Source organism: Nerophis ophidion, linkage group LG27 (genome assembly GCF_033978795.1).
Source record: "Nerophis ophidion isolate RoL-2023_Sa linkage group LG27, RoL_Noph_v1.0, whole genome shotgun sequence".
NCBI classification, from domain to species: Eukaryota; Metazoa; Chordata; class Actinopteri; order Syngnathiformes; family Syngnathidae; genus Nerophis; species Nerophis ophidion.
Genome location: NC_084637.1, coordinates 11,931,124 through 11,957,977, shown reverse-complemented (window position 1 = coordinate 11,957,977; position 26,854 = coordinate 11,931,124). Strand labels below are relative to the sequence as shown.

The 26,854-nt window shown below is 39.4% G+C and overlaps 1 protein-coding gene across 1 annotated transcript in view; it reads right to left on the bottom strand.

Moving 5' to 3' along the window:
- LOC133544022 (histone deacetylase 4-like) overlaps nt 1-26,011 on the bottom strand; it is a 146,702-nt gene extending 120,691 nt beyond the window's left edge. The window contains exons 1-2 of the mRNA XM_061889010.1: nt 25,779-26,011; nt 7,061-7,205 (exon numbers count right to left, since the gene is read on the bottom strand). Coding sequence (XP_061744994.1) covers nt 7,061-7,082 — 22 coding nt within the window. The 5' untranslated portion in view covers nt 7,083-7,205; nt 25,779-26,011. The remainder of the gene's footprint in view (nt 1-7,060; nt 7,206-25,778) is intronic.
- Nucleotides 26,012-26,854: the final 843 nt, after the last annotated feature.

Sequence of the window (26,854 nt, the reverse complement as noted above, 5' to 3'; positions counted from 1 at the left end):
AGCGTGACCTGCTTTTGTTGTGTGAAATAAACCCGACCAAGCATTTTGCTTTTCTCTGAAGAGATTTACGTTAAATGATATTTAATCTAAAAATCCCATGGCTGCTGTAATAAAGAAAATGCCCGGGATCAAACATGTGCATGTTACTAAGCTCATTTACATATCAGAAAAATGGCCCAACACAAGGCTGGCACGCAAACACTTGCTAACCCCCTGCTGAAACTGCGCACGCATATATACACACACACATGCTTCTTAAAGGCCTGGTAGTTTGGAGGGCGGGAGGGATGAATCTAACTCAGAAAAATTATCAGCTTGAGTTACAAATGCAACTTAGCCACACATGTAGGAGCTTCATTGTTCACACAGAAGGCAAAGTTAATGTTGCATAATTCATCAAAATTAAAAATAATCTAATTGTAAAGGTTGAAAAACAATTGAAAATTGATTTTCTTATTGCTTGAAAAGCAAATCGGAAAGCAACTTAAGCCAAGATAGATTTTAAATAATCAGGTATGACAAAAATCCTTCAGTCTACCTTGCTTGTCTTTAGCTTTCAGATTATCTCACAATTAACACGACACATATTGGGTAACGCATTGTTAAATAATCAAAGCCCAGTAGATCCTGAAAAGCAGTGTTGGTGCTAGAAATATTCAAAATGGGGTCCCCATCAAGTCATAAAAATGGTGTCCAACAGTACATTTTTTAACCGTTTTGAAAACAAATGATAAATGTATCCATCATCCCGTTATATCTCACATTCTATATTGTGTTTTGGAAAAAGGTTGTCATAAAGGTTACTTAATTCGTTAAAATAATTATACAAAACAAAACAATTTTTTATGTATAAGTAGATTTATTCAGTTATAAACATTCATTCCCTTTCTTCTTTCCTTTATGGATCCAAACTTTACCTCTGCCGGTAGCTTTTTCTATATTTTTATCTAATAAGTTGTAGGTGAATTTATTTCAGTATAAAAGTATAAAAAATGTTTTGCTTCGGTCATGAAATAATGATAATCGTGTGCCAGGGCGTACATGCATTATTTATTTAGCGCTTAAATCTCTAGAGTCGGCGCGCGGTAAAGCTCGGTTGGTAGAGTGGCCGTGCCAGCAACTTGAGGGTTGCAGGTTCGATCCCCGCTTCCACCTTCCTAGTCAATGCCGTTGTGTCCTTGGGCAAGACAATTTATCCACCTGCTCCCAGTGCCACCCACACTGGTTTAATTGTAACTTAGATATTGGGTTTCACTATGTAAAGCACTTTGAGTAACTTGAGGAAAAAGCGCTATATAAATATAATTCACTTCACTAGAGTCTACATCGACTTCAGATCTATCCGTCAATTCAATAATTCACAAAAACAATGATTTGATTCAATATTATGTTTTGAGCAATCGCAGTTTTAAAGAACAAAAACAGTTTTGTTTTATTAGTCAACATTGCATAACCATGCCACATTATATTCTCAAGGACTGTCCCAAACTTACTGCCACGTATAGGAAGTGTTTTTAAGATGATGAGTATTGCTGCTATCGACTATTCCAGTACTCAAGTGATCTATTAATGAGTGTATTCGATTAATTTTCAAGTAATTGGATAAAACACAATTTATATTGCTTTTTTTTTTTTAAATTGAAATAAAAAACGATTTGTCCGCTTGCCATAACTTTAATTATTTATTTTTTTAAATTTAAATACATCCATCCATCCATCCATCTTCTACTGCTTGTCCATTTTTGGGATCGCGGGGGTTGCAGGAGCCTATCTCAGCTGCATTCGGGTGGAATGTGGCGTACACCCTGGACAAGTCGCCACCTCATCACAGGGCCAACACAGATAGACAGACAACATTGACACTCACATTTACATACTTTGGCCAATTTAGTGTTGCCAATCAATCTATCCCCATGTGCATCCTTTTGATGGTGGGAGGAAGCCGGACTCCCCATAGGGAACCCACGCAGTCAAGGGGAGAACATGCAAACTCCACACAAAAAGATCCCAAGCCTATTGAACCCATGACTACTCAGGACCTTCGTATTGTGAGGCACATGCAGTTCCCAACTACCAAAAAATTTACTTTTGGTTTCATCTGACCACATGATATTCTCCCAATCCTCTGCTGTATCATCCATATATCCATTTTGGTATAAACTCAACTCGTCGTGTTTGGAGGAAGAAGAATACTGAGTTGCATCCCAAGAACACCACACCTACTGTAAAGCATGGGGGTGGAAACATCATGCTTTTGAGTTGTTTTTCTGCTAAGGGCACAGGACGATTGATGGGGCCATGTATCGTGAGATTTTGAGCCAAAACCTCCTTCCATCAGTGAGAGCTTTGAATGGTTGACCAAAAAATTATTTTCCACCATAATTTACAAATAAATTCTTTAAAATTCCTACAATGTGAATTCCTGGATTTTTTTCACATTCTGTCTCTCACAGTTGAAGTGTACCTATGATGAAAATTACAGACCTCTGTCATCATTTTAAGTGGGAGAACTTGCACAATCGGTGGATGACTAAATACTTTTTTGCCCCACTGTATGCGTAGACTGTAATATGATGCAAGTAAGCAACAGCAACATTTTATATGTTCCATTGAAAATATACAACATTACACACAGCGCTCAAAAATCTATCAAAAAGTTTTAGTACGACATTGGTAAGCTATGAAGCCGCACTACTTGATGGATTGTACTGTGCTTCAACATACAAGTATTATTATGTTATATGTATAAGATAAGATATATTATATGCCGTTTTGTTACGCAATATTAAGCAAAAGCAACTTTTCTTACCTTCTGGCACCTGCTGATCTGTATTTGGGATCTGCATAAGTCCTGAAAAATTGCGCATATCCGCCTTTGTTGTCCGTGACCGTAGTCGATAGGCTTCTTCTTTTTCTCTAACTTCTTGTTATGGGACATTCATCCTCCGCTCTTGCCATTTCTAATATAAAGTAGTATAAAGTTCTTACTTATATCTGTCCGTAAACTCGCCATAAAAGCGCTATAAAACATAACGGTATAGCGAGTTTACATTATTTATCCAAGGAACTTTAGTTATTAGAGAGTTCAGGTCGGACGTTTTTTCCCGGGACACATTTTCACCGTTGCTATTGCACTAGTGAGTCACGAATGAGGAGATGCTGCTCCGTTATTGATTGAAGTAAAGTCTGAATGAGTAGTTAGATCCATCTTTTGACACTTCTTCCACTTCCGTCCTTGCACGCTACACCGCTACAACAAAGATGACAGGGAGAAGACGCTGTCGAAGGGGAGCCACGTAAATAAGACCCCCCACAAAATGGCGCATCCTGAAGGGACTGTCAGAAAACGGCTTGAAGATGGTCTGTAAAACATAATCTATGCAACATTTTGACCAAAGAACCACCATTACATGTTATGTAGACCAGTGGTTCTCAACCTTTTTTCAGTGATGTACCCCTTGTGAACATCAGAACAAAGCATATTTGGTTGAAAAAAAAAAGAGATGAAGTAAAATACAACACTATGTCATGAGTTTCTGATGTATTTAAAAGTGCAAAATATTGCTAATCTGTAGTGGTCTTTCTTGAACTATTTGGAAAAAAAGATATAAAAATAACTAAAAACTTGTTGAAAAATAAACAAGTGATTCAATTGAGTTTGAGTTTGAGTTTGAGTTTATTTTGAACATGCAAGCATACAACATGATACATCACAATTTCCAGTTTCTCTTTTCAACATGTTCGAAAAGGAGGAGGAAGAAGCAGAGCTTATTTAATCCTACCCCTTTTCTTTAAATAACAGTTGCTAAAACTTTTGTTCACTTCCTGTTCTCAATGTATACTCCATAAGTAATAAGTAATCACAATACAAATAAATAAATAAATAAATAAATAATTGCTTAAATTTTAATCCATACGATGAGATAAATCAGATTATTTTGAGAATGAATGAGTGAGTAAAATCAGAATGTTTATCATGGTTCTTAATTTTTGTACTTTGTTAACACTTCCAGTTTAAAGAGTTTCTTGAAGTGGATCATATTAGTACATTGTTTGATTGCTTTGCTTAATCCATTCCATAATTTAATTCCACATACTGATATACAGAAGGTTTTAAGTGTTGTATGTGCATACAAATGTTTTAAATTACATTTTTCTCTAGGATTATATTTCTTTTCTTTTGTTGAGAAGAATTGTTGTAAATAAAGATTTCTACACATAGAAGTAATCATCAACTTAAAGGGCATTCTTTGGGGATTGTAATAGAGATCCATCTGGATTCCTGAATTTAATTCTTAACATTTATTCACAAAAACTAAGTCTTTAACATCAATATTTATGGAACATGTCCACAAAAAATCTAGCTGTCAACACTGAATATTGCATTGTTGCATTTCTTTTCACAGTTTATGAACTTACAATCATATGTTGTTGAACTATTTTTCAATAAATATATTCATAAAATATTTTTGAATTGTTGTTATTTTTAGAATATTAAAAAAAAAAATCTCAAGTACCCCTTGGCATACCTTCATGTACCCCCATTTGAGAACCACTGATGTAGACCACATGAAAGTGTTTTCCTTTTAGAAAAAAAAAATATATATATGACTCCTTTAATGCGCCCTATAATCCGGTGCGCCTTATACTGTACATGAAAAAAGATAGAAAATAGACCATTCATCAGCAGTGCCCCCAATGATCTGGAAAATAGGGCATATGTATAACCTTTTGTAAACCTTGTAAAGAAAATATATGCATCAAATGTATGCAAATTATATGATGTCACTCCCCCACAGCACGAGTATATTGGCAATCTGTGGGAAACACTGTTCTCGTGATGCAGCGATTGATCGGCCACGGAAAAGTGGACCATTACCATGAAAAAGCATGTGATCAGTCAAAGCTGATCCCCTGATACCTAATTTATTTTTGGTCCCACAGCTGACAAGAGGCGGCTAGCAGCTAACTGTTTATCTTTATACACACTGTGGCGTCGCTTCCCTAAGTTAATAATCATCATGTCGTGCATTCCTATTATTTATGACCTGGTTTAGGTCAAACAGGCTTTTTTTTTTAAATATAAATAATATATAGGAACGATCAAATGGTAAAAGTGTAATTTTATGTTATGTGCATAAGAAGAAAGAATAAATGTCATTAGAAAAATCTGTGATTATTTAAACCTTTTTTCCCTACAAGACACGTTGAGGATAAAAAGTGTGTTTATTTCGGTTACTCGACTGATCAAACAAGTTGCGACCTGGTCCCGGATAGGCTGCAGAAAATGGATGGATTTTTATCAGTCATTACTATTTCAACCTAACCTGTCTCTCGCCAGATCCTTGTAGTTCACTGAGCTCCACACAAGGATCTGGGCTCGAGGGCATTGCAAACTCCTTCAAGATAGCAAAAAAATAATGAACCAATCAGGATCTCCGGGCATGATTTCATAAATGTGATGTAGCGCCGAAGCGACTGTTTGATCAAAACAACAATGGCGGCACGCACCGAGGAGTCGTGTGCTGACATTCCAGCCATCCATTTTCGACCGCTTCTCTCTTTTAAGGGTTGCGGGGGCAGCTGGAGCCTATCTCAGCTGCGTTCGGGCAGAAGGCGGCGTACACCCTGGACAAGTCGCCATCTCATCGCAGGGCCAACATAGATAGACAACATTCACACTCACATTCACACACTAGGGCCAATTTAGTGTTGCCAATCAACCTATCCCCAGGTGCATGTCTTTGGCCGTGGGAGGAAGCCGGAGCACCCGAAGGGAACCCACGCAGAACATGCAAACTCCACACAGAAAGATCCCCAGCCCGGAATTGAACTCAGGACAACTCAGGACTTTCGTATTGTGAGGCACATGAACTAACCCCTGTTCCACCATGCTGCCCCCGTGTGTGCTGACATTGATTCTTCATATTTTCTTTGCACAAACGACATCGATCATCTACTGACGTTGCTGTGTTGTTTCGGTAAAAGTTCTCTAACTTTACGCTCTGTCGGGTTAATTTCGATGTGAGTGGTTGAAGTAGCACGTCATTCAATATAACGGACAAGTGGTTTATCCAATCACATACAATGATTTTTTTTTACAAGGCCCCGCCTTCTGAAATACATCTCCTATTGAGAAGTTCCAGATCCTTGTGTGGAGCTCAGCGAACTACCGTATTTTTCGGATTAGAAATCGCTCCGGAGTATACGTCACACCGGCCGAAAATGCATAATAAAGAAGGAAAAAAACATATATACGTCGCATTTTTGGGGGAAATTTATTTGATAAAATCCAACACCAAGAACTGACAATTGAAAGGCAATTTTAAATAAATAAAGAATCGTGAACAACAGGCTCAATAAGTGTACGTTATATGAGGCATAAATAACCAACGAACAAGGTGCCTGGTATGTTAACGTAACATATTATGGTAAGAGTCATTCAAATAACTATAACATATAGAACATGCTATACGTTTACCAAACAATCTGTCACTCCTAATCGATAAATCCCATGAAATCTTCTTCCTCGATGTCGATTCTAAACAACTCTGCCAACTCCAAATGTATGCGTCGCTTTCTTTTGTCATTTTCTGCTGCATATTTCACTACGTCCAGCTTGTAAACTGCAGTAAATGATTTCCTTTACGGTCCAATTTTTGTTCAGCCCTTCTCAGTTTTTATAAGTTAGCGCCAACAATGAAATGATCCATTTTAATAGCTACGGCAGTAGCATGTAGCATATAGCAGTTAGCATTCCATGACCAACAATGCACTTCTGCCATGACCCTCCCCCGCCGAATTCTTATTGGTTGACGTGTGTGTGACGATTGCTGACATTTTCTTCGTCTCTTCCGCGAATTAGATAAATAATATTATTTGATATTTTACGGTAATGTGTTAATAATTTCACACATAAGTTGCTCCGTAGTATATGTCGCACCCCCGGCCAAACTATGAAAAAAACTGCTACTTATAGTCCGAAAAATACGGTACAAGGATCAAAGAGTCAGGTTAATTTCAACCGCCATGACAGTGTAAAAAAAAAAAAAAGTCTTACCTTGATGACTGTGTGACGTCATTGCTGAAGGTAATGTCGGCGAGCACCTGTGTGTGCAGATGATATCGATCTGATGCACAGAGATCAGCAGGCTGTGTTTTATTCTTTGCTATTGCAATCAACAGCATCAATCGCTGATGCCAACCTACATGGGAGGAAGAAAATATTCACTCTTGCATAGGGAACAAAAACATTAAGAACGTACACTAAACATATGAAATAATTTTAGATGACGTTTGGGTGAGGCGCCTTAGTGGAAACTAGGGATGCACCGAATAATCGGTAACCGAATATATTCGGCCGAATATGGCTTTTTTTGCCATATTCGGCCGAATATGGCTTTTTTTGCCATATTCGGCCTTCGGTGGAATGAGTTAAATGCAAGGCCCAAACAGTGGCGTATGACGCAATTTTTTGACGCGGTGACGCAAATCAACCAACGTGCAGTGACGCGGCGCCGTCGGAAAAATGTCAGCAGTGTGGAGATATTTTAAAGTGTTGGAATGTGACAAAAGTATTGCAGTTTGCAACGAATGCTCAGCCAAACTGACTCGAGGAGGTGCCTCGTGGCCGACGTCTTTGAGAGGACGAAAAAGTTTGCGACTGACAGTGCCAAAAGCAAACGGAATTACAAAGAAGGTAATGGAGTTTATGGCTTTGGATGATCAACCGTTTAGTGTTGTGGAGGACATTGGCTTTCGGAGACTCATGGAGCACATTGAGCCCGGTTATACGATACCGAGCAGACGGTATTTCTCTGATGTGTGCTCTTTACATTGTGTGTGTGCTGTTTACATTATTAGCCTGTTGTGTAGGCTACCTGTATATGTGTATGAGGTTACAAGCACACACTTATTGAGATTTAGTGGGGCCTCTGTTTACATTGTTAGCCTGTTGTGTAGGCTACCTATATAAGTGTATGACATTACAAGTACACACTTAATTGAGATTTACTTGAGCCTTCTGTTTACATTATTAGTCTATCTACTGTGGCTAAGCAGACTTTTGCCAAAAGGACAATAATTCATTTTTTGTGGGTTTATCCACTTTTTTGAATGAATGGGTTTATTTTGAGCCACGCAAACAAAACAAGAGAATGACATAAAATACAAAAGAATATACTGATACATTATTTTTACACCTACATTGAAAACATTACATGGGCCTAATCTTTTGTAGATGTCAAGATTGGCTCAAAAGGGAGTGGGAAGAAGTAAACTTATTAGGTCCCACCCCTATACATATACAATATATATATACAATATATAATACAATAATATATATAATATAATTCAATTCAGTGGTTGCTGCTATATATTGTCTATATAAAATACATTTGAATTCACACACACTTACATATATACACACACATATACACACACACATATATACAATTTATATATATATATATATACATATACATACACATATATATATATATATATATATATATATATATATATATATATATATATATATATATATATATATATATATATATATATATATATATATATATATATATATATATATATATATATATATACATATATACACATACACACATACACACACAATCACATACATACACACATGCATATACCCAAAATACACACATATCCATCACACACACACACACACACACATACACTTTAATGCACTTTATTTTTTTTTGGAATGCATGTTTTGTTTTAAGGCCTAATATAAATGAAAAACTTTGTGCTTTTTTTGAAAAGCAAAGGCCGCTGGAATATTAAAAAAATGTCAATATTCAATAAAAATTTACTTTATTTAATAAACATGTCTAAAAATGTATTCTAGGCTATTTATGCAATATAAAAAAAATTGTGAAAAACTGCATTCATTATTCGGTATTCAGTATTCGGCCTTCGGCCAAGCGTTTAAATTTTATTTGGCTTCGGCCACAAATTTTCATTTCGGTGCATCCTTAGTGGAAACTAGTGTTAAATTCTAGAAACATGAAAGAAAAGATACCTGTTCATCTTTTATGCAAGAATATATTTTTTAAATATTGTCAATGTATTTATTTTTAGAGAGTGGCCTGAATTCCTAGCGCCCGGAGCAAAGGGTGTCAGATGTAATCAAGACGCGCGAATCAAGTCGATACAAAAAGAAAGGGGGTGAAATTGCCCAAGGGCAAGGTGGATGGGGGGGAGCTAGTACGTTAAGGCCCTTGTGCGTGTATCTGTTGGCAGAGATCACTGATGTCCTCTGAAATGGCATGGAGTGTGTGTGTGTTATGGCAGGGTGGGGCAGGGTTGACAACAAGAAGGCCAGACAGTGGGGCAAATTGCTCCCCAAAAAAGTCGGTCAATGCGTCGTGCATGCTTGCTTTGTTATGGAAGGAGTAGGAGGGGTCTGTGTCGCGGGTAGTACGCGCTCAGGGTGGGCCTCGTACAACATCACCCCACTACCCCCCTCCCCCAGTCTCTCGGGTCGAGGGGGTTGGTGTGTTCATGTGCAAGAGAGTGTGTGCTTGGCTATTGTCCCTAAAAAGAGCTAGCTTGATGCAGGATGACAGATCTGGGGAGCCCTGAAGTAAAACCACAAAAGGCTGCAAACGCTTTCTGACCGTGTCTTCAGGGTGCACCGTTTTATGAGCGGTCTCATGGTGCGTTCCATTTGCGTACTTCGGAAGTTGGATGTCGGAGCTGGGAATGACGTCACAGCCGAGTTGTGAGCGTTCCAGTAGGGGTGTAACGGTACACAAATATTTCGAATTTGGTACATACCTCGGTTTAGAGGTCACGGTTCAGTTCATTTTCGGTACAGTAAGAAAACAACAAAATATAATTTATGGGGTTATTTATTTACCAAATTTGGAAACAATGGCTTTATTCCTTTTAACATTGGGAACACTATAATAATTCTGCCCACGTTACTCAACATTAAACTGCCTCAAATTGTTGCTCAGATTAAATAAAATTACAAAACTTTTCTTCTACATATAAAAAGTGCAACATTAAACAGTTTCAAGTCAACTCCATCCATCCATTTTCTACCGCTTATTCCCTTTCGGGGTGGCAGGGGGCGCTGGCGCCTATCTCAGCTACAATCGGGCGGAAGGCAGGGTACACCCTGGACAAGTCGCCACCTCATCGCAGGGCCAACACAGATAGACAGACAACATTCACGCTCACATTCACACACTAGGGCCAATTTAGTGTTGCCAATCAACCTATCCCCAGGTGCATGTCTTTGGAAGTGGGAGGAATCCGGAGTACCCGGAGGGAACCCACACATTCAGGGGGGAACATGCAAACTCCACACAGAAAGATCCGAGCCTGGATTTGAACTCATCATGCTTAATTTATCACAGCGTTTAGGAAACCTGTAGTTGATTTTTATTACGTAAATGTTATATTTTTATCAACATGTGATAGCAGGGACCCTGCCATTCAAAGCTTTTCTGTCTGTGAAACACACACACACCGCAAATTGATCGAACGTTACGCTAAAAGCTAATTAGCCTTCACCTCAAGCCAGAACTGCGGACGAGTTTAAGTTTCTAGAAGGTCAACTGGCTCATAGTGATGTTTCTAGTAGTTGACTGGGAGGTGTTTATTATCATTCGGAGAGAGTACAATGCCTTACGCTCACCTGCTAAACACCTATCTGTTCAGATTAGATTAGATTAGATTAGATAGTACTTTATTTATTCCGTCAGGAGAGTTCCTTCAGGAAAATTACAATTTTCAGCACAATCCCATTCAAGATCAGACAAACATTACAGGGGGACAGAACAGGATCGCTGACGGGTCTGCCGGCTTCCAGCGCCCCTTACAAAAAAGATGACATACAGGTAAACAGGGGGGGGGAGAAAAAAATAGAAGATTAAAATAAAATAAAAATAAAAAACGACACTGAAGCATTGACTACATGCGCTCTGAAGACGCACTGCTGATTGGCTGTTACCGCTCTGAATACGCACTGCTGATTGGCTGTTACCGCTATATATGTAACCAATCAAATGGTTGTGTGGGTGGGACAATGCTGGGTGCTGAGACAGAGGCAGAAGAAGCAAAGCACTTTGTTAAGACTTAAGCTTAGAAACTCGTTTGGTACACCCTCGTACCGAACCGAAACTACCGCACTGAAACGGTTCATTACAAATACACGTACCTTTACACCCTCACATTCCAGTAGCGAAGTCGGAAATCAACATGGCCACATCCACAAAAGCTATGTTTGCGCTTGCCTTGTATAATTATAAACAACTTATGGAAAATATACACTCTTTATCTGACCTTCAAACACGGTGGATGAAGAGGAAGGAAACACAAACGCTATTGCAAGCAATGTAGAACTTATAAAACACCTTAAATACATTTTGTTTACGCTACAGTAACTACCATAAATAAACGTTCATGAATCATATAGGGCTGACTTAGCGCGACAAAAACAAATCAAAAGTACTAAAGTAGAGGTGGGAATCTTTGGCCACCTCACGATTCGATTACGATTCAAGAGCTACAATTGGATTAAAAATGATTATTGATGCATCTTTAATTTATGTACCGTATTTCCCGCACTATAAGGCGCACCTAAAAACCTCCATTTTTTTCATAATCCGGTGCGCCTAATTTATGGACCAATATTGAGTCGCAACAGGTCTCGCAACTACGGTAAGCAGCCGCCGACTTCATTTTCCCCTGTAGAAGAAGAAGCGCGCGGTGCATGCTGGGATATATGGCTGTGCCAGGCTGGCTGTTTCATTTCCATTTGTGTGTTTATGTAAAGACCCCAAAATGGCCCCTTATTAAGAGACACGCTTATGACGCAGAGTTTAAACTCAAGGCGATCAGTCACGCAGTAGACCCCGGGAATAGAGCAGCAGTTGAATTCGGACACTGAAGAAGAACAATTCGAGGGATTCGTAGATGACGAATAACTTAAAGGGGAACATTATCACCAGACCTATGTAAGCGTCAATATATACCTTGGTGGTGCAGAAAAAAGACCATATATTTTTTTAACCGATTTCCGAACTCTAAATGGGTGAAATTTGGCGAATTAAACGCCTTTCTGTGTATTGCTCTGGTGGTGATGACGTCAGAACGTGACGTCACCGAGGTAAGACAGCCGCCATTTTCATTTTCTATACACGACACACACGGGTCTCAGCTCTGATATTTTCCGTTCTTTCGACTATTTTTTGGAACCTTGGAGACATCATGCGTCATTGGTGTGTTGTCGGAGGGTGTAACAACACTAACAGGGAGGGATTCAAGTTGCACCACTGGCCCAAAGATGCGAAAGTGTCTGCCGCCAGACCCCCATTGAATGTGCCGGAGTGTCTCCACATTTGACCGGCGATGACAGACATGGCACAGAGATGTATGGATAACCTGCAGATGCATTTGCAACTATAAAGTCGACGAAATCACAAAGGTGAGTTTTGTTGTTGACTTATGTGCTAATCAGACATATTTGGTTGTGGCGTGACAGCCAGCTAATCGATGCTAACATGCTATGCTAATCGATGCTAACATGCTATGCTAATCGATGCTAACATGCTATTTACCGGCGATGACAGACATGGCACAGAGATGTATGGATAACCTGCAGATGCATTTGCAATGATAAAGTAAACAATATCACAAAGGTGAGTTTTGTTGATGTTGACTTATGTGCTAATCAGACATATTTAGTCGCGGCGTGACTGCCAGCTAATCGATGCTAACATGCTATTTACCGGCGGTGCTAAAGCAGACATGGCACAGAGATGTATGGATAACCTGCAGATGCATTTGCAACTATATTACGTTTCCTTCCACCAACATTTAATGCGGAAAAAACACTTACCAATCGACGGATTTAAGTTGCTCCATTATCACAAAATGCGAAAGTCCTGATCGTTTGATCCGCACATTTTACCGGCGATGCTAACGCAGCTATTCGCCCATGCTATGGCTATGAATAGCGTCAATAGCTATTCGCTCAATAGCTTCAGTTTCTTCTTCAATACTTTCATACTCCAACCATCTGTTTCAATACATGCGTAATCTGTTGAATCGCTTAATCCGCTGAAATCCGAGTCTGAATCCGAGCTAATGTCACTATATTTTGCTGTGGTATTCCCATTGTTTCTTTACATTGGCAGCACTGTATGACGTCACAGGAAAATGGATAGTGGTCTCGAAGATAGCGAAAATAAGGCACCTTAAAGCTTTATTTAGGGATATTCCGGGACCGGTAAAATTTGGAAAAAAACTTCAAAAAATACAACAAGCCACTGGGAACTGATTTTTATTGTTTTTAACTCTTTTGAAATTGTGATAATGTTCCCCTTTAACAAAGTGAGCTTTACATGTTTATTTTGTGTGTTGTGTTGTGTGACATTAACATTTGCGCAACGTTGAGTTATTGATATATTGTTATTTCGTTGCACTATTTCGAGTGTTACTATATTGTGATTGCACTAACGTTTGATTTACCGTTACAGTAACAAACGGATTTTTACGTGTTTATTGAATCGAGGAAAAGTTCCCCTCCACTATGTGATACAAATTTTGCACTACATGTTATATATACCTTGCTGTTGTTAAAAGATAAACAAAATACCACATCACTGACTTTACCTCGGGAAAAATAATAAAACAGCTGTTTATTCATTTTGGGAGTAAATGGAGTTGTCAGAACACTGGTTTGTAATCTATTAATAATGTTTGACTGACCTGACTGTTTTGTTGACATTCCCTTTAGCGCAACTCCATCTAATGGATGCATATTGTAACTCCAGTAGCGTCTATTCTATGCGCCTTATAATGCGGTGCGCCTTATATATGAACAAAGTTTTAAAATAGGCCATTCACTAAAGGTGCGCCTAATAATCTGGTGTGCCTTAAAGTGCGGAAAACAGGGTATATTGATACCGTTTTATATTTCTTTTGTTTCACTGAATAAGCATTTATCACTTGCAAATTTTAAAAACAGTACATTTGTAATAAGAAACAGTTGAATCAATAATAATAAATGGAAATGTATGCAAAACTGGAACAAAAGTGCACTAATATGACCTCTGTATGTATGATGAGATTATCGCAGATCTTCAAGATGCAACCTTTTAAGCAAATTTGAATGATAAGATATTGAGACTGATTTGGTGGATATAAAGATTTATTTTTTATTTACAAATTAAATTGTAAATGGGTATTTGGTGGGTAGATTTTGAAATGTATTGTATTGCACTGTATTTTGTATATTATATGATGATGCATATTTTAACTGTGGGTCCCTGTCCATAAACTGTGTAGTTCTAGAGATGACCTTTTTGCAGAACGGACTCTGATAATAACAAAATAAACAATAATGAAATACAAAACTATGTCTGTAAATAAATGAATAAGCTCTTTGGAGCTCTTTGTGAACTGTCTGCATTACTTTATATACAATAAGTAATCCATTATTGACGATTACTAATCGATTTTACAATCGCTCGAGTCTGAATTGCGATACATCTAAAAATCGATTATTTACTCCACCTATACGAAAAATGGATATTACAGGTAACTGTTTACATCCAAAGCAGCCATCTTTTAAACCAACTCGGGGAGGGGTGAGAATGTTTAGACATTCCGAGTCAGACATTCGACCTCGAGGGCATTCCAGTTAAAATTCCGACTACGAATTTGAAAATTCCGACTTCCCAGTAGAAATGGAACGCACCATTTTATACATGGTTACGTGGCTTCGACAGCGTCTTCTCCCCGCCATCTTTCTTGTAGTGTTTAGTGCAGGGGTGGCAAACTTATTTTAGCCCAGGTGCCACATGGGGGAAAATCTATTCCCAAAGTCATCGCATAAAACTTCAGATTGTTTGTTTGTCGTTTGTTTGACTTTGGCCAAAAGTACAAACAGCACAATCTGAAAATGTACATATTAAAAATGATGCTCTTGGCAAAACATGAAAATTCTAAAGAAAAAAATTGGTGCTGTTTAAAAACACAATGACGAACACAATGAACTTAGACTTTGTCTCAGTGTATCTACAAAGCCATTAAACTTTAAGACACAGCCTATCCGGGATTGAACAAACCACAAAAACCATAATAAAAGAATAAAAACTCTTCCGGGTATCGAATACCGCATTTGTCATTTCCACGTATTCATCCCCTGCTAACTCACAAACTCAACAACCAATACAAACGAAGGTCAAAACTATTAAAGAGGGTTGAGTTACACTCTGTGTCCACTTTTCTCTTGTTTGACAAGAGACATTTTGAGAAAATGAGCCTTCCAAACCACGATGTGTTCGAAGCAGAAGACGTAAAACGGCAGGTTTTACGTTTCATTTGGGTCAGGGGGAGCATGCCGCAGCCACGCTTTACTGTGTACCTCTTGCTTGGTAAACTTGCTTGGCCCCGCTATAAACCATTTGTTTGGCTAACAGAAATGCCATCGTAACATCCAGCAGCAGTTTCTTTCATTCAAAAATTGCAGCTCATTTTCATACTGGGCCAACTAATCTCGAGGGCTGGATTTGACGTGTTTGCGGGCCTGATCTGGCACGCAGGCTGTATGTTTGACATCCCTGGTTTAGCGCTTCCATAGAGTCTACTGACATATTAAGCTCGAACTATACGCTACTTTGTATTAGAAAATGCAACAGTGGAGGATGCATGTGCATGTACGAGCCAGTCTGCCCCACAACAAGAAGAAAGCGAAAAAGAAGGAGCTTATTGAAAACAGCGCAGACAACAATGGCAGACTCGCGCAAAGCACTTTGGATTAGGGCTGGGCGTCATTTGCTATTTCGCACAGAGACAAAGTACGTTCTCACGCAGTTGTTTTTAGCTGCATGTATTACTGGGGCCATGTATCGTGAGATTTTGAGCCAAAACCTCCTTCAAAAAGTGAGAGCTTTGAATGGTTGACCAAATACTTATTTTCCACCATAATTTACAAATAAATTATTTAAAATTCCTACAATGTGAATTCCTGGATTTTGTTTTCACATTCTGTCTCTCCCAGTTGAAGTGTACCTATGATGAAAATTACAGACCTCTTCATCATTTTAAGTGGGAGAACTTGCACAATCGGTGGCTGACTAAATACTTTTTTGCCCCACTGTATAAAAATCAAGTCTGCATTGCAGACATGCTGACAACTTTCCAGACAATGGCATGCATTTTTTTTACCTCCAAATTTCGGTTTTAGGTGATCAAAGTCTTTTTTCGGTGGTCAAGTTTTTGGTGCATCACTTGTCAATAGTCTGCGATGAGGTGGCGACTTGTTCAGGGTGTACACTGCCTTCCGGCCGAATGCAGCTGGGATAGGCTCCAGTACGCCTTGCGACCCCGAAAAAGGGAAAAGCGGTTGAAAATGGATGGATGGACTTGTCAATGCGCAAATAATAGGCTAAATACATCAATTGATACTGTAATGACCAGGTAATGTTGATGTTTTATGTTCATGTGGTTTGGATTTGATATAAATTTTTTCCATGTTTACAAACACACCCTTCGTGCCTGAGGGGTGATCGGCGGGGAATGAGGAAGTGTTGTTGTGTTTTCGGCGGGGAAGCGCAGACTTAAAGATACGAAAGTGTTTTCATGGGAGGTAAAACCTGTTGGAATCGTGCCGTTGTTTGTTATCATATGATTGGTAATAAAAGCTAAACATTGCGTTGGACTTTGTTGGATTCCTTCTTGGGCTACAATAAATTATATGACTTTAATTTGTTTCCATTTACAAAAAAAAGCTCATATTTTGAAGGTGTGTTTGTAAAAAAAATGCTGTGGTCGGAGCGCCACATTCAATTACATTAAGGGGAAACCCTGGACTTGTTCAGCAATCTTTATTGTTGAGCCTGGCGTTTGTTCGTCTCTCACTTCAAACAGGGAGAGTGACAAAAATGGCGCTCTCAGCAACTGAGCGCGCTCATATAATTGTAGAATTAACTGAACGCGGTGATCCCTCTTTTCAGTCATTAACAATCTTTGTCTCATCGGTGGGCAGAGAGCGGGGTGCCAGCTTTACACACACAGGAACCACGTACAGATAGCCTCCTTACTCACAACTCCCTGCAGAGTAACAAAAATTAGAAAAGCCAAATGTCCCGTTATGGCAGGGCTAGGGAACCTATGGCTCTAGAGCCAGATGTGGCTCGTTTGATGACTGCATCCGGCTCTCAGATAAATCTTAGCGGACATTGCTTAACACAATAATTATGAACAATTCCGCTGGAATTCACAGTGCTAAAAATAATGTTCAAAATATAAAACATTCTAATGCATTTAAATCCATCCATCCGTTTTCTACCGCACCGGTTCAAGAAGTCGCATTAATGGTAAGAAGTATTTTATGTCACGATGGGGGGGGTCCAAAGACATGCACCTGGGGATAGGTAGATTGGCAACACTAAATTGGCCCTAGTGTGTGAATGTGAGCGTAAATGTTGTCTGTCTATCTGTGTTGGCCCTGCGATGAGGTGGCGACTTGTCCAGGGTGTACCCTGCCTTCCGCCCGATTGTAGCTGAGATAGGCGCCAGCGCCCCCCGCGACCCCAAAAGGGAATAAGCGGTAGAAAATGGATGGATGGATGGATGGGGGGGTCGCAGCTTGCTGCGGGGTCGTTCTCCCAGGAAGGCAGACGGACTACTCGGGACATGGCATTTAGGTAAAAACATGATTTAATTTTAACTAAAAAAATATACAAACAAGAATCGCTCACAGCGGAGGCCCAACTTGGGCTAAGGAACAAAGCTAACGCATAAACAGACTAAGAACATAAATCAAACAAAACTTACTTGGCATGAAGCACGAAACTATGGCAAGGCATGAAACAAGTCTGCACAGGGCGACTGACTGGCAAAGACGAGCTTAAATACTGCCTCTGATTAGTGCTCGGGAAGCAGGTGAGCGGGCATTTTGTCCACCAGAGACAGGTGGACAAAATGAGTAACCAAGGAAACCAGACAAGGGAGTGGAATAAAACAGGAACTTAAAGAGTCCAAAGGACAAACAGCACATGGCCAAACAAAAACATGATCAACAGACATGACATTTTATTTATTATTGGTTAGCTTCAGAATAAAAATGTTATTAAAAAGAATAAGAGACGTATTATACTCTAAAAATGTTGGTCTTACTTAAAAATGCACGCATTTAGTTGTATTCAGTGTTAAAAAAAAATGATATGGCTCTCACGGAAATACTTTTTGAAATATTTGGCTTTCATGGCTCTCTCAGCCAAAAAGGTTCCCGACCCCTGCGTTATGGGAATAGTTCAGCTTCAAATTGGATGGACATTATTAGCCCAACAACACTGACGAACAAGCGAGAATGCCCTGATCATGCGATGACAATAAACAAAAAGACAACGTCCAAAACTGTAGCTACCATTATTATGTGCACTCATGTTTTTAAAAATGCCGTAATTTTTTAACCATACAAAGTATTTCAATGGTTGGAATCTGCGCTTTTGCATTATATACAAGGGTTTTACGGTAATCTACGTCACAGCAGCTCAGACGAGGCACCAAGCAGAGTGGGCGTAGTCTGTTTCCACAGAGTGTTTCCAGAGCGGCCTGCCTAAAATGCAAGTGTCGGGGTTAGACCCAGAATTAGATTTTTACAACAAAATTCTGCAAGAAAAGTGACACTATATCAGATGGTAGGTGTTTTGTTTTTTTTACCCTTCGCATCGATATTTCGCCATGTTTGTTGCATTTTTGTTTTATTTCGCTAGGTTGTAAATAATGTCGATCGAAAAGGGGTGTGATAAGTAAAAGAGAAGCGAAGTTCATATGTTGTCAATATTGAGTGTTTTATCGTTCACAGTTAATATCGTAAATACTTTCTGGGTGTCTTATTCCAAAGTAAAATTCCATTCTGTTTTTTAAGGCAGTCTGTCATAACGTTTTTAGCATTCAATCATACGTTATTGAGAGTTTTTGTATTAGTGTTCCTAAAAATAGGACACAAACACACATATATTGTACAGCAGATTGTCACAGCTTATATGTGTGTGTGGGTGTGTGTGTGTGTGTGTGTGTGTGATTTTGTTGTCCCGATACCAATATTTTGGTACCGGTACCAAAATATTTTTGATACTTTTCTAAATAAAGGAGACCACAAAAAATTGCTTTATTGGCTTTATTTTGACAATAGATCTTACGGTACATTAAACTTATGTTTCTTATTGCAAATTTGACCTTAAATAAAATAGTGAACATACAAAACAACTTGTCTTTTAGTAGTAAATAAGCAAACAAAGGCTCCTAATTTAGTCTGTTGACGTATGCAGTAACATATTGTGTCATTCTCCATTATATTATTTTGTCAAAATTAATTCGGACAAGTGGTCGAAAATTAATTATTAATCTATTTGGTCATTTAGTGTTAATATTTGCTTACTTTCTCTTTCAACATGTTCTATCTACACTTCTGTTAAAATGTAATAATCACTTATTCTTCTGTTGTTTGGATACTTTAACATTGGTTTTTGATGATACCACAAGTGTGGGTATCAATCTGATGCCAAGTAGTTACAGGATCCAACATTGGTCATATTCAAAGTCCTCATGTGTCCAGGGACATATTTCCTGAGTTTATAAACATAATATATAACGAAACGGAAGAAGATGTTGCCAAAAAATATTGACGTAATCATAGTAGAATCGACTGGATACGTGCCCGTACTTGGTATCATTACAGTGGATGTTGGGTGTAGATCTACCAATGACGTTTGTTTACATTTTGACGGTGGTGAGCTACGATGTGTAGTAAAGCATGTTTAGCTATTCCTTGTCCTGCAGGTATGATACTTGTAAGAAATTTTTTTTGTCGCCATGGAGGCGAGGATTTGTGATTTAGAAGTAGCTAAAACCCTGCCGACTGGGGCTGGACTTTAGCCGCCAGCTAGCTAGCCATGTCTTAAAGCACCTCTTCCAGTGGGCATTTTTTTGTGTTATAACTTCACCTTTATCATCAGTTTTTAAGCCAAAATGCATCCTTTCTCCCTTTTCTGTCTCCACACTGTGTCTGTTCGTAAGTACTCTGTGATTGTGCGCTGCTGAACATGCTCGTAAACCAGCAATTACACGACGTGACAACAACGGGGGGCGCGGTGGACCGGTACTTTTCAGAGGCGGTATAGTAGGGCTGTGCGATATATCGATTTACTCGATATATCGCGGGTTTGTCTCTGGGCAATATAGAAAATGACTATATCGTGATATTCGAGTATACGTTCTCAGGCAGTTGCTTTTAGCCGCTGGCGTTACACTACAGGCTTTTCTCACTCTGTCGCCTCTTCTTCTCACAGACAGCAAACGCACCTTCTTACATACATCACATACGTATATGCCCTCGCGGAGCAGAGAGGTAGCAGCATGGGTAACATTAGCTGTGGAGCAAGTGGTAATACAAGAGAAAGAAGGTGAGAATCTGGTAACAAATGAAGGAAGAATTAATTCCCAAGAAAAACAGCAGGGGGTTCATCGCCTGTCGGTGGTTTGGCTTCAAGTGGGAATATGTCGAACAGTAATTTGTCAAGTGTGGGGCAAAAGCGTTGCAACAAAAAGTAGTATTACTGGTAATATGTAGCATCATTTCAAAAGTCACCTGCTAGAGAATTAAGAGTGATTACTCCGCATGTCAACTACTCCATTCGGTGCCACACGCCCACACCATCAAAATGCCGAGGCAAACATTTCCAGATCAACACCGTATGAAAAAAATAGTCAACAACAGAAGGAGATAATGTCCGCAGTAACCTACCACATAGCAAAGGACATGCACTATTTGATTTCCTACTATGCAGCTCATTTTTATATGACAGTTATTGAAATATCTTGTGTGACATCATGCCCAAAAGTGCATTTTATTTGTTTTAAACTATTGCAGTGGAGTTGTGTACAAAAAGTGCACTTTAATTTAGTTTAGTTTAGATATGTCATCTTAGTGACATCATGCACAAAAGTGCACAAATAGTTTGTTTTAAAATGTATCTGACAATCTTGCACTTTCTGTTTTGAAATGACGTGGATATTTGTGCCACTGCTTAATAACTGTTTAATAAATACAGTTTTGGTTAATTGACTTAGTTGTGATTTCCCTCTGTGCATGAAAGTTTAAAATGAGCATATATTAATGCAGTATGAACAAGAATGTTTTAATGTGGACACATACAAATCATCATACTGCTGTGATTATATGCATCAAGTGTTCATTCAAGGCTAAGGCAAAATATTGAGATATATATATATTGTGTATCGTGATTATAGCCTAAATATATCGACATATTAAAAAAGGCCATATCGCCCAGCCCTACGGTATAGTACCGAATATGAGTCATTAGTATCGTAGTACTATACTACGCCACTTTTTTACCGTAAAAATGTATATATATATACAGATACATAGATAGATATACCAACCCCCAGACACATTTTTTTCTCTAAATGTGGCCCTCCAAATGTTTGGCTCCTTGAGACAAGAATATGTTGATTGACTGTATAGAACAGGCCTGGGCAATTATTTTTACTCGGGGGCCACATTTAGAGAAAAAAATGTGTCTGGGGGCCGGTAAATCTATTTTAGGGACACTAACACAAAAATTCACAATAATGTCTGATTGAATGTTAAAAACGTTAGGACCGACCGCCTTAAAAAAGTAATAGAATTTTAATTTTTTCTATGAACGAAAAAACACTGAATATTGACAAAATATGAATGCCACACCCGCTTTCGATCGACATATTTTGCAATCAAGAGAAACGCAACAAAAATGCAACAAACAATGAAATATGAAAGCGAAAGGTACCAAATAAACCACACCTACAATCTGTTATACAGTATATCACTAAGCTTTAGAACTTTGTTGTGAAAATCTCCTTCCGCGTCTGTGGAAACGCTTCCCGCCCACACTGCTTGGTGCCTCGTCTGAGCTGCTGTGACGTAGATGACCATAGTAACTAAATAAATTGCCATAGTAACTGGTATATCATTCATAAGTGCAGATTCCAACCATTGAAATACGTAGTATAGTTCAAGACTTACGGTCATGACAAAAACATCACTGCACATCATAATGGCAGCTACATTTTCCATCTTAAAGATATAACAAAAATGATTTGGGAATGTCTGGCAGGCCAGATTGAAAAGCTTAACGGGCAGCATGTGGCTACCGCGCCTTAATTTGCCCAGGTGTGGTATAGAAGTAACATGTGTATGGTCTTCCTTCACTTGTTTATTCCGCAGTTGTATGCATGTTCATGTATAACAGTGGTTCTCAAATGGGGGTACGCCTACCCCTTGGGGTACTTGGAAGGTATGCCAAGGGGCACGTGAGATTTTTTTTTTTAATTCTAAAAATAGTAACAATTCAAAAATCCTTTCGAAATATTTTTTTTAATAATACTTCAACAAAATATGAATGTAAGTTCATAAACGGTGTTGACAGCTAGATTTTTTTTGTGGACATGTTCCATAAATATTAATGTTGCAGATTTATTTTTTTGTGAAGAAATGTTTAGGATTAAGTTCATGAATCCAGATGGATCTCTATTACAATCCCCAAAGAGGGCACTTTAAGTTGATGATTACTTCAATGTGTAGAAATCTTTATTTATAATTGAATCACTTGTTTATTTTTCAACACATTTTTAGTTATTTTTATATCTTTTTTTCCAAATATCCTATTTCCTTGAATTGCGACAGGGCATATAGTATGCGCCTGCCTTGAACTACTGCCGGGTCAAACTCGCTTCGCAAAATAATTACCGCATGCTTAGTATTACCGCCTGGTCAAACTCGTGACGTCACGAGTGACACTTCCCCTGTCCACATTTTCAAAATGGAGGAGGCTGATTTCAATACGTAATTTGAAATCGCCTAAAGGGAATAAGATTAAAGGCCTACTGAAACCCACTACTACCAACCACGCAGTCTGATAGTTTATACATCAATGATGAAATATTAACATTCCAACACATGCCAATACGGCCTTTTTAGTTTATTAAATTGCAATTTTAAATTTCCCGGCATTTTTTTCTTGAAAACGTCGCGCAACGATGACGTGTACCCGTGACGTCACGGGCTGTTATGAATATGAGCGCTGCACACACACACAGCTAAAAGTCGTCTGCTTTAACGGCATAATTACACAGTATTTAGGACATCTGTGTTGCTGAATCTTTTGCAATTTGTTCAATTAATATTGGAGAAGTCAAAGTAGAACAATGGAGTTGGGAAGCTTTAGCCTTTAGCCACACAAACACACGGTGATTCCTTGTTTAAAATTCACAGAGTTGAAACTTTCCTATGGATCAGAGCGGACATGGATCCCGACCACTTGTCAACCAGCAGGTTTCGGCGAGAAAATTGTGGTTGAAAAGTCGCCACTTACCGGATATAAGCTGCCGTCGACTTCCCCGAGACACTGCGCGTCAACACCCGCCCGTGGACGTACACTTCCGACTATCAGGTACTGTTAAACTCTGTTAAACTCACTAAAACACTAGCAACACAATAGAAAGATAAGGGATTTCCCAGAATTATCCTAGTAAATGTGTCTAAAAACATCTGAATCTGTCCCAATGCAATCACTTTTTTTTGTTTTTTTTTTGTAGTCCGTCGCTATCCATATCCTCAAACACAAATCTTTCATCCTCGCTCAAATTAATGGGGGAATTGTCGTTTTCTCGGTCCGAATAGCTGTTTTTGTTGGAGTTTCCCATTAAAATCAATGTGAATATATGAGAAGCCATCAACATGTGACGTCATCTTCTGCGACTTCCGGTAGAGGCAGGGCTTTTCTCCAGTTGCGAACTTTATCGTGGATGTTCTCTACTGAATCCTTTCAGCAAAAATATGGCAATATCGCGAAATGATCAAGTATGACACATAGAATGGACCTGCTAGCCCCGTTTAAATAAGAAAATCTCATTTCAGTAGGCCTTTAAGAGCTATTCAGTAGGATTTAAGGTCCACGCTTACATCGCACTCAAATTTTTACTGCATACCTTTGGTAAGTTCCGGAGTGAGAAGCGGTTTTAAAATAATTAGCGCGTGCTTGCTTTTACCGCATGTCTTTGATAAGCGCAGGAGTGAGAAGAGATATATAAACTATCAGACTACGTGGTCGGTAGTAGTGGGTTTCAGTAGGCCAGGGGTAGGGAACCTATGGCTCTAGAGCCAGATGTGGCTCTTTTGATGACTGCATCTGGCTCTCAAGATAAATCTAAGCTGACATTGCTTAACACGATAAGTAATGAATAATTCTTCCAACGCCCTTCACGCGAATCCCTTAGGGATGATGGACAACTGTGCAGTGTCTGAAGAGCTGCAGCCCGCCACCATAGCCCCCCACTCCCTCCCCTCTGTTGCAAGTCTGGAGATGTATGTTGTGATACGTATGTATGCTTTGCTCTGGAGTTTTTTTTTTCTCCCCATAGCTGTTCTGTGACCCTAAACACTGTTTGTTTGGGTAATCAAATCAATCAGTCAATCAACAAAGTTGTGTTGTACTTGGGCAATAATAATACTTACCTACCTACATAATTACGCTGGTAATCACAGTGTCAAAATATCCGCTTTCTACCGCACCTGTTCAAGAAGTCGCATTCATGATAAGAATTATTGGATTAATTATTGGTTAGCTTCAGAATAACAATGTTATTAAAAAGAATAGGAGACCTATAATACTCTAAAGATGTTGGTCTTACTAAAAAAATGCAGGCATTTAGTTACATTCATTGTTAAAAACTATTTTATGGCTCTCACGGAAATACATTTTAAAATATTTGGCTTTCATGGCTCTCTCAGCCAAAAAGGTTCCCGAGCCCTGCAGTAGGCCTTTAATGCTCTCTGAATGTCTTAAAGATCATTTATTGATTTGGCTCATACTAATCTGTGTTGGCCCTGCGATGAGGTGGCGACTTGTCCGGGGTGTACCCCGCCTTCCGCCCGATTGTAGCTGAGATAGGCGCCAGCGCCCCCCGCCACCCCAAAAGGGAATACGTGGTAGAAAATGGATGGAAATACGGTATGTTGATTGACAGTATAGAAGTAACATGTGTATGGTCTTCCTTCACTCGTTTATTCCACAGTTGTATGCATGTTCATGAATAACGTAAAAATCGCAAATCGAATTCGCAAATTTGGAAAGAAAAATCGCAATTACAGATGTTTTCTCCAAATTGTGCAGCCCTACTGTGTATAAAGCAGTCCTGTACAAACAGCCACGATGAGCTGATATAGTGTAGCAACAGCTTCAACGACTCCATTCACAAAAAAAAAAAAAAAAAAAAGATTGACGCATGCAAGAGAGAATTACCACCGCCCATCCCAAAACCAATCTCACATACTCCAGCAGGCTGGGAGATTTCTGTGCGCATTCTTATTTTCCTCAAAACATCGCTATAGGGCGAAAGTGCTGCAGTGAAGCTAAAGGTGCACTAAAAATAGCCCAGCAACAATCGGCATAATAAACATCTCATGCCCACCACCCCCACCCTCCTTATTGCCCGGACACTTCCCGCCCTCTACAGTGCAAAGAACCGCAGGAACATGGTTAGAAGAAAGCTGCGGCAGTGTAAGTCTGAGATATAAAGACGAAGCGGGAGCAGGGCGGGTAGAAAAAGTTGAGGCGGACAATGTTTACGCGCATCGCATCCTTGTTCGAGAACCGACATCAAGGCGGCGAGACGTTCACGTACCGCTCCGAAAAAAAAAAAAAAAGAAAACTTACCGGAAGCTCGACACAACGGGCCCGGAGGCGACCAGGCGTCCGGACGTGGGTCCCACGCGGCGTTTAGTCCTCTCTCATGCTCCAACTCCCGGGCTTTTCCTCGGCTTAGCAAGAAGAGGAGGGGGCCGCGAAAAATTCATCTCCTGACAGATTCCGCCATACTGGATTTTTGTGTCCGGGCTCAGCGTCACATGGAGCGCCCCTGCACACAGCGAGGGGCGGGGTCAGGTCGGCCCCGTGCGCGAGCGAAAACAAGCCGTGCGCGCGCGCGAGGGCGCCTACGTCACTGTGTACACATTTCAACGTCGTTTTTTTTCAAGCATCTGTTAAAATACTCTGTTTCATTCATATGGAAACGTGTTGTGTGCAGAGTTTATGACATCTTCAAGTACTTGTGATAGTCATGTATTCATATTTCTAATATATTTATTTGGTAATGTTTTGTATTTTGTACCCCAGTGGTTCTCAACCTTTTTTCAATGATGTACCCCCTGTGAACATTTTTTTTAATTCAAGTACCCTCTAATTAGAGCAAAGCATTTTTGGTTGGAAAAAAGAGATAAAAAAGTAAAATACAGTACTATGTCATTAGTTACTGATTCATTAAATTGTATAACAGTGCAAAATATTGCTCATTTGTAGTGCTCTTTCTTGAACTATACCGTATTTCCTCAAATTGCCGCCGGGGCGCTAATTAATTTAAAACCTCTTCTCACTCCTGCGCTTACCAAAGGCATGCGGTACAAGTAAGCATGTGCTAATTATCTTAAAGGCCTGTTGAAAGGAGATTTTCTTATTTAAACGGGGATAGCAGGTCCATTCTATGTGTCATACTTGATCATTTCGCCATATTGCCATATTTTTGCTGAAAGGATTTAGTAGAGCTGCGATGAGGTGGCGACTTGTCCAGGGTGTACCCCGCCTTCCGCCCGATTGTAGCTGAGATAGGCGCCAGCGCCCCCCGCGACCCCAAAAGGGAATAAGCGGTAGAAAATGGATGGACGGATGGATTTAGTAGAGAACATCAACGATAAAGTTCGCAACAGGAGAAAAGCCCTGCCTCTACCGGAAGTCGC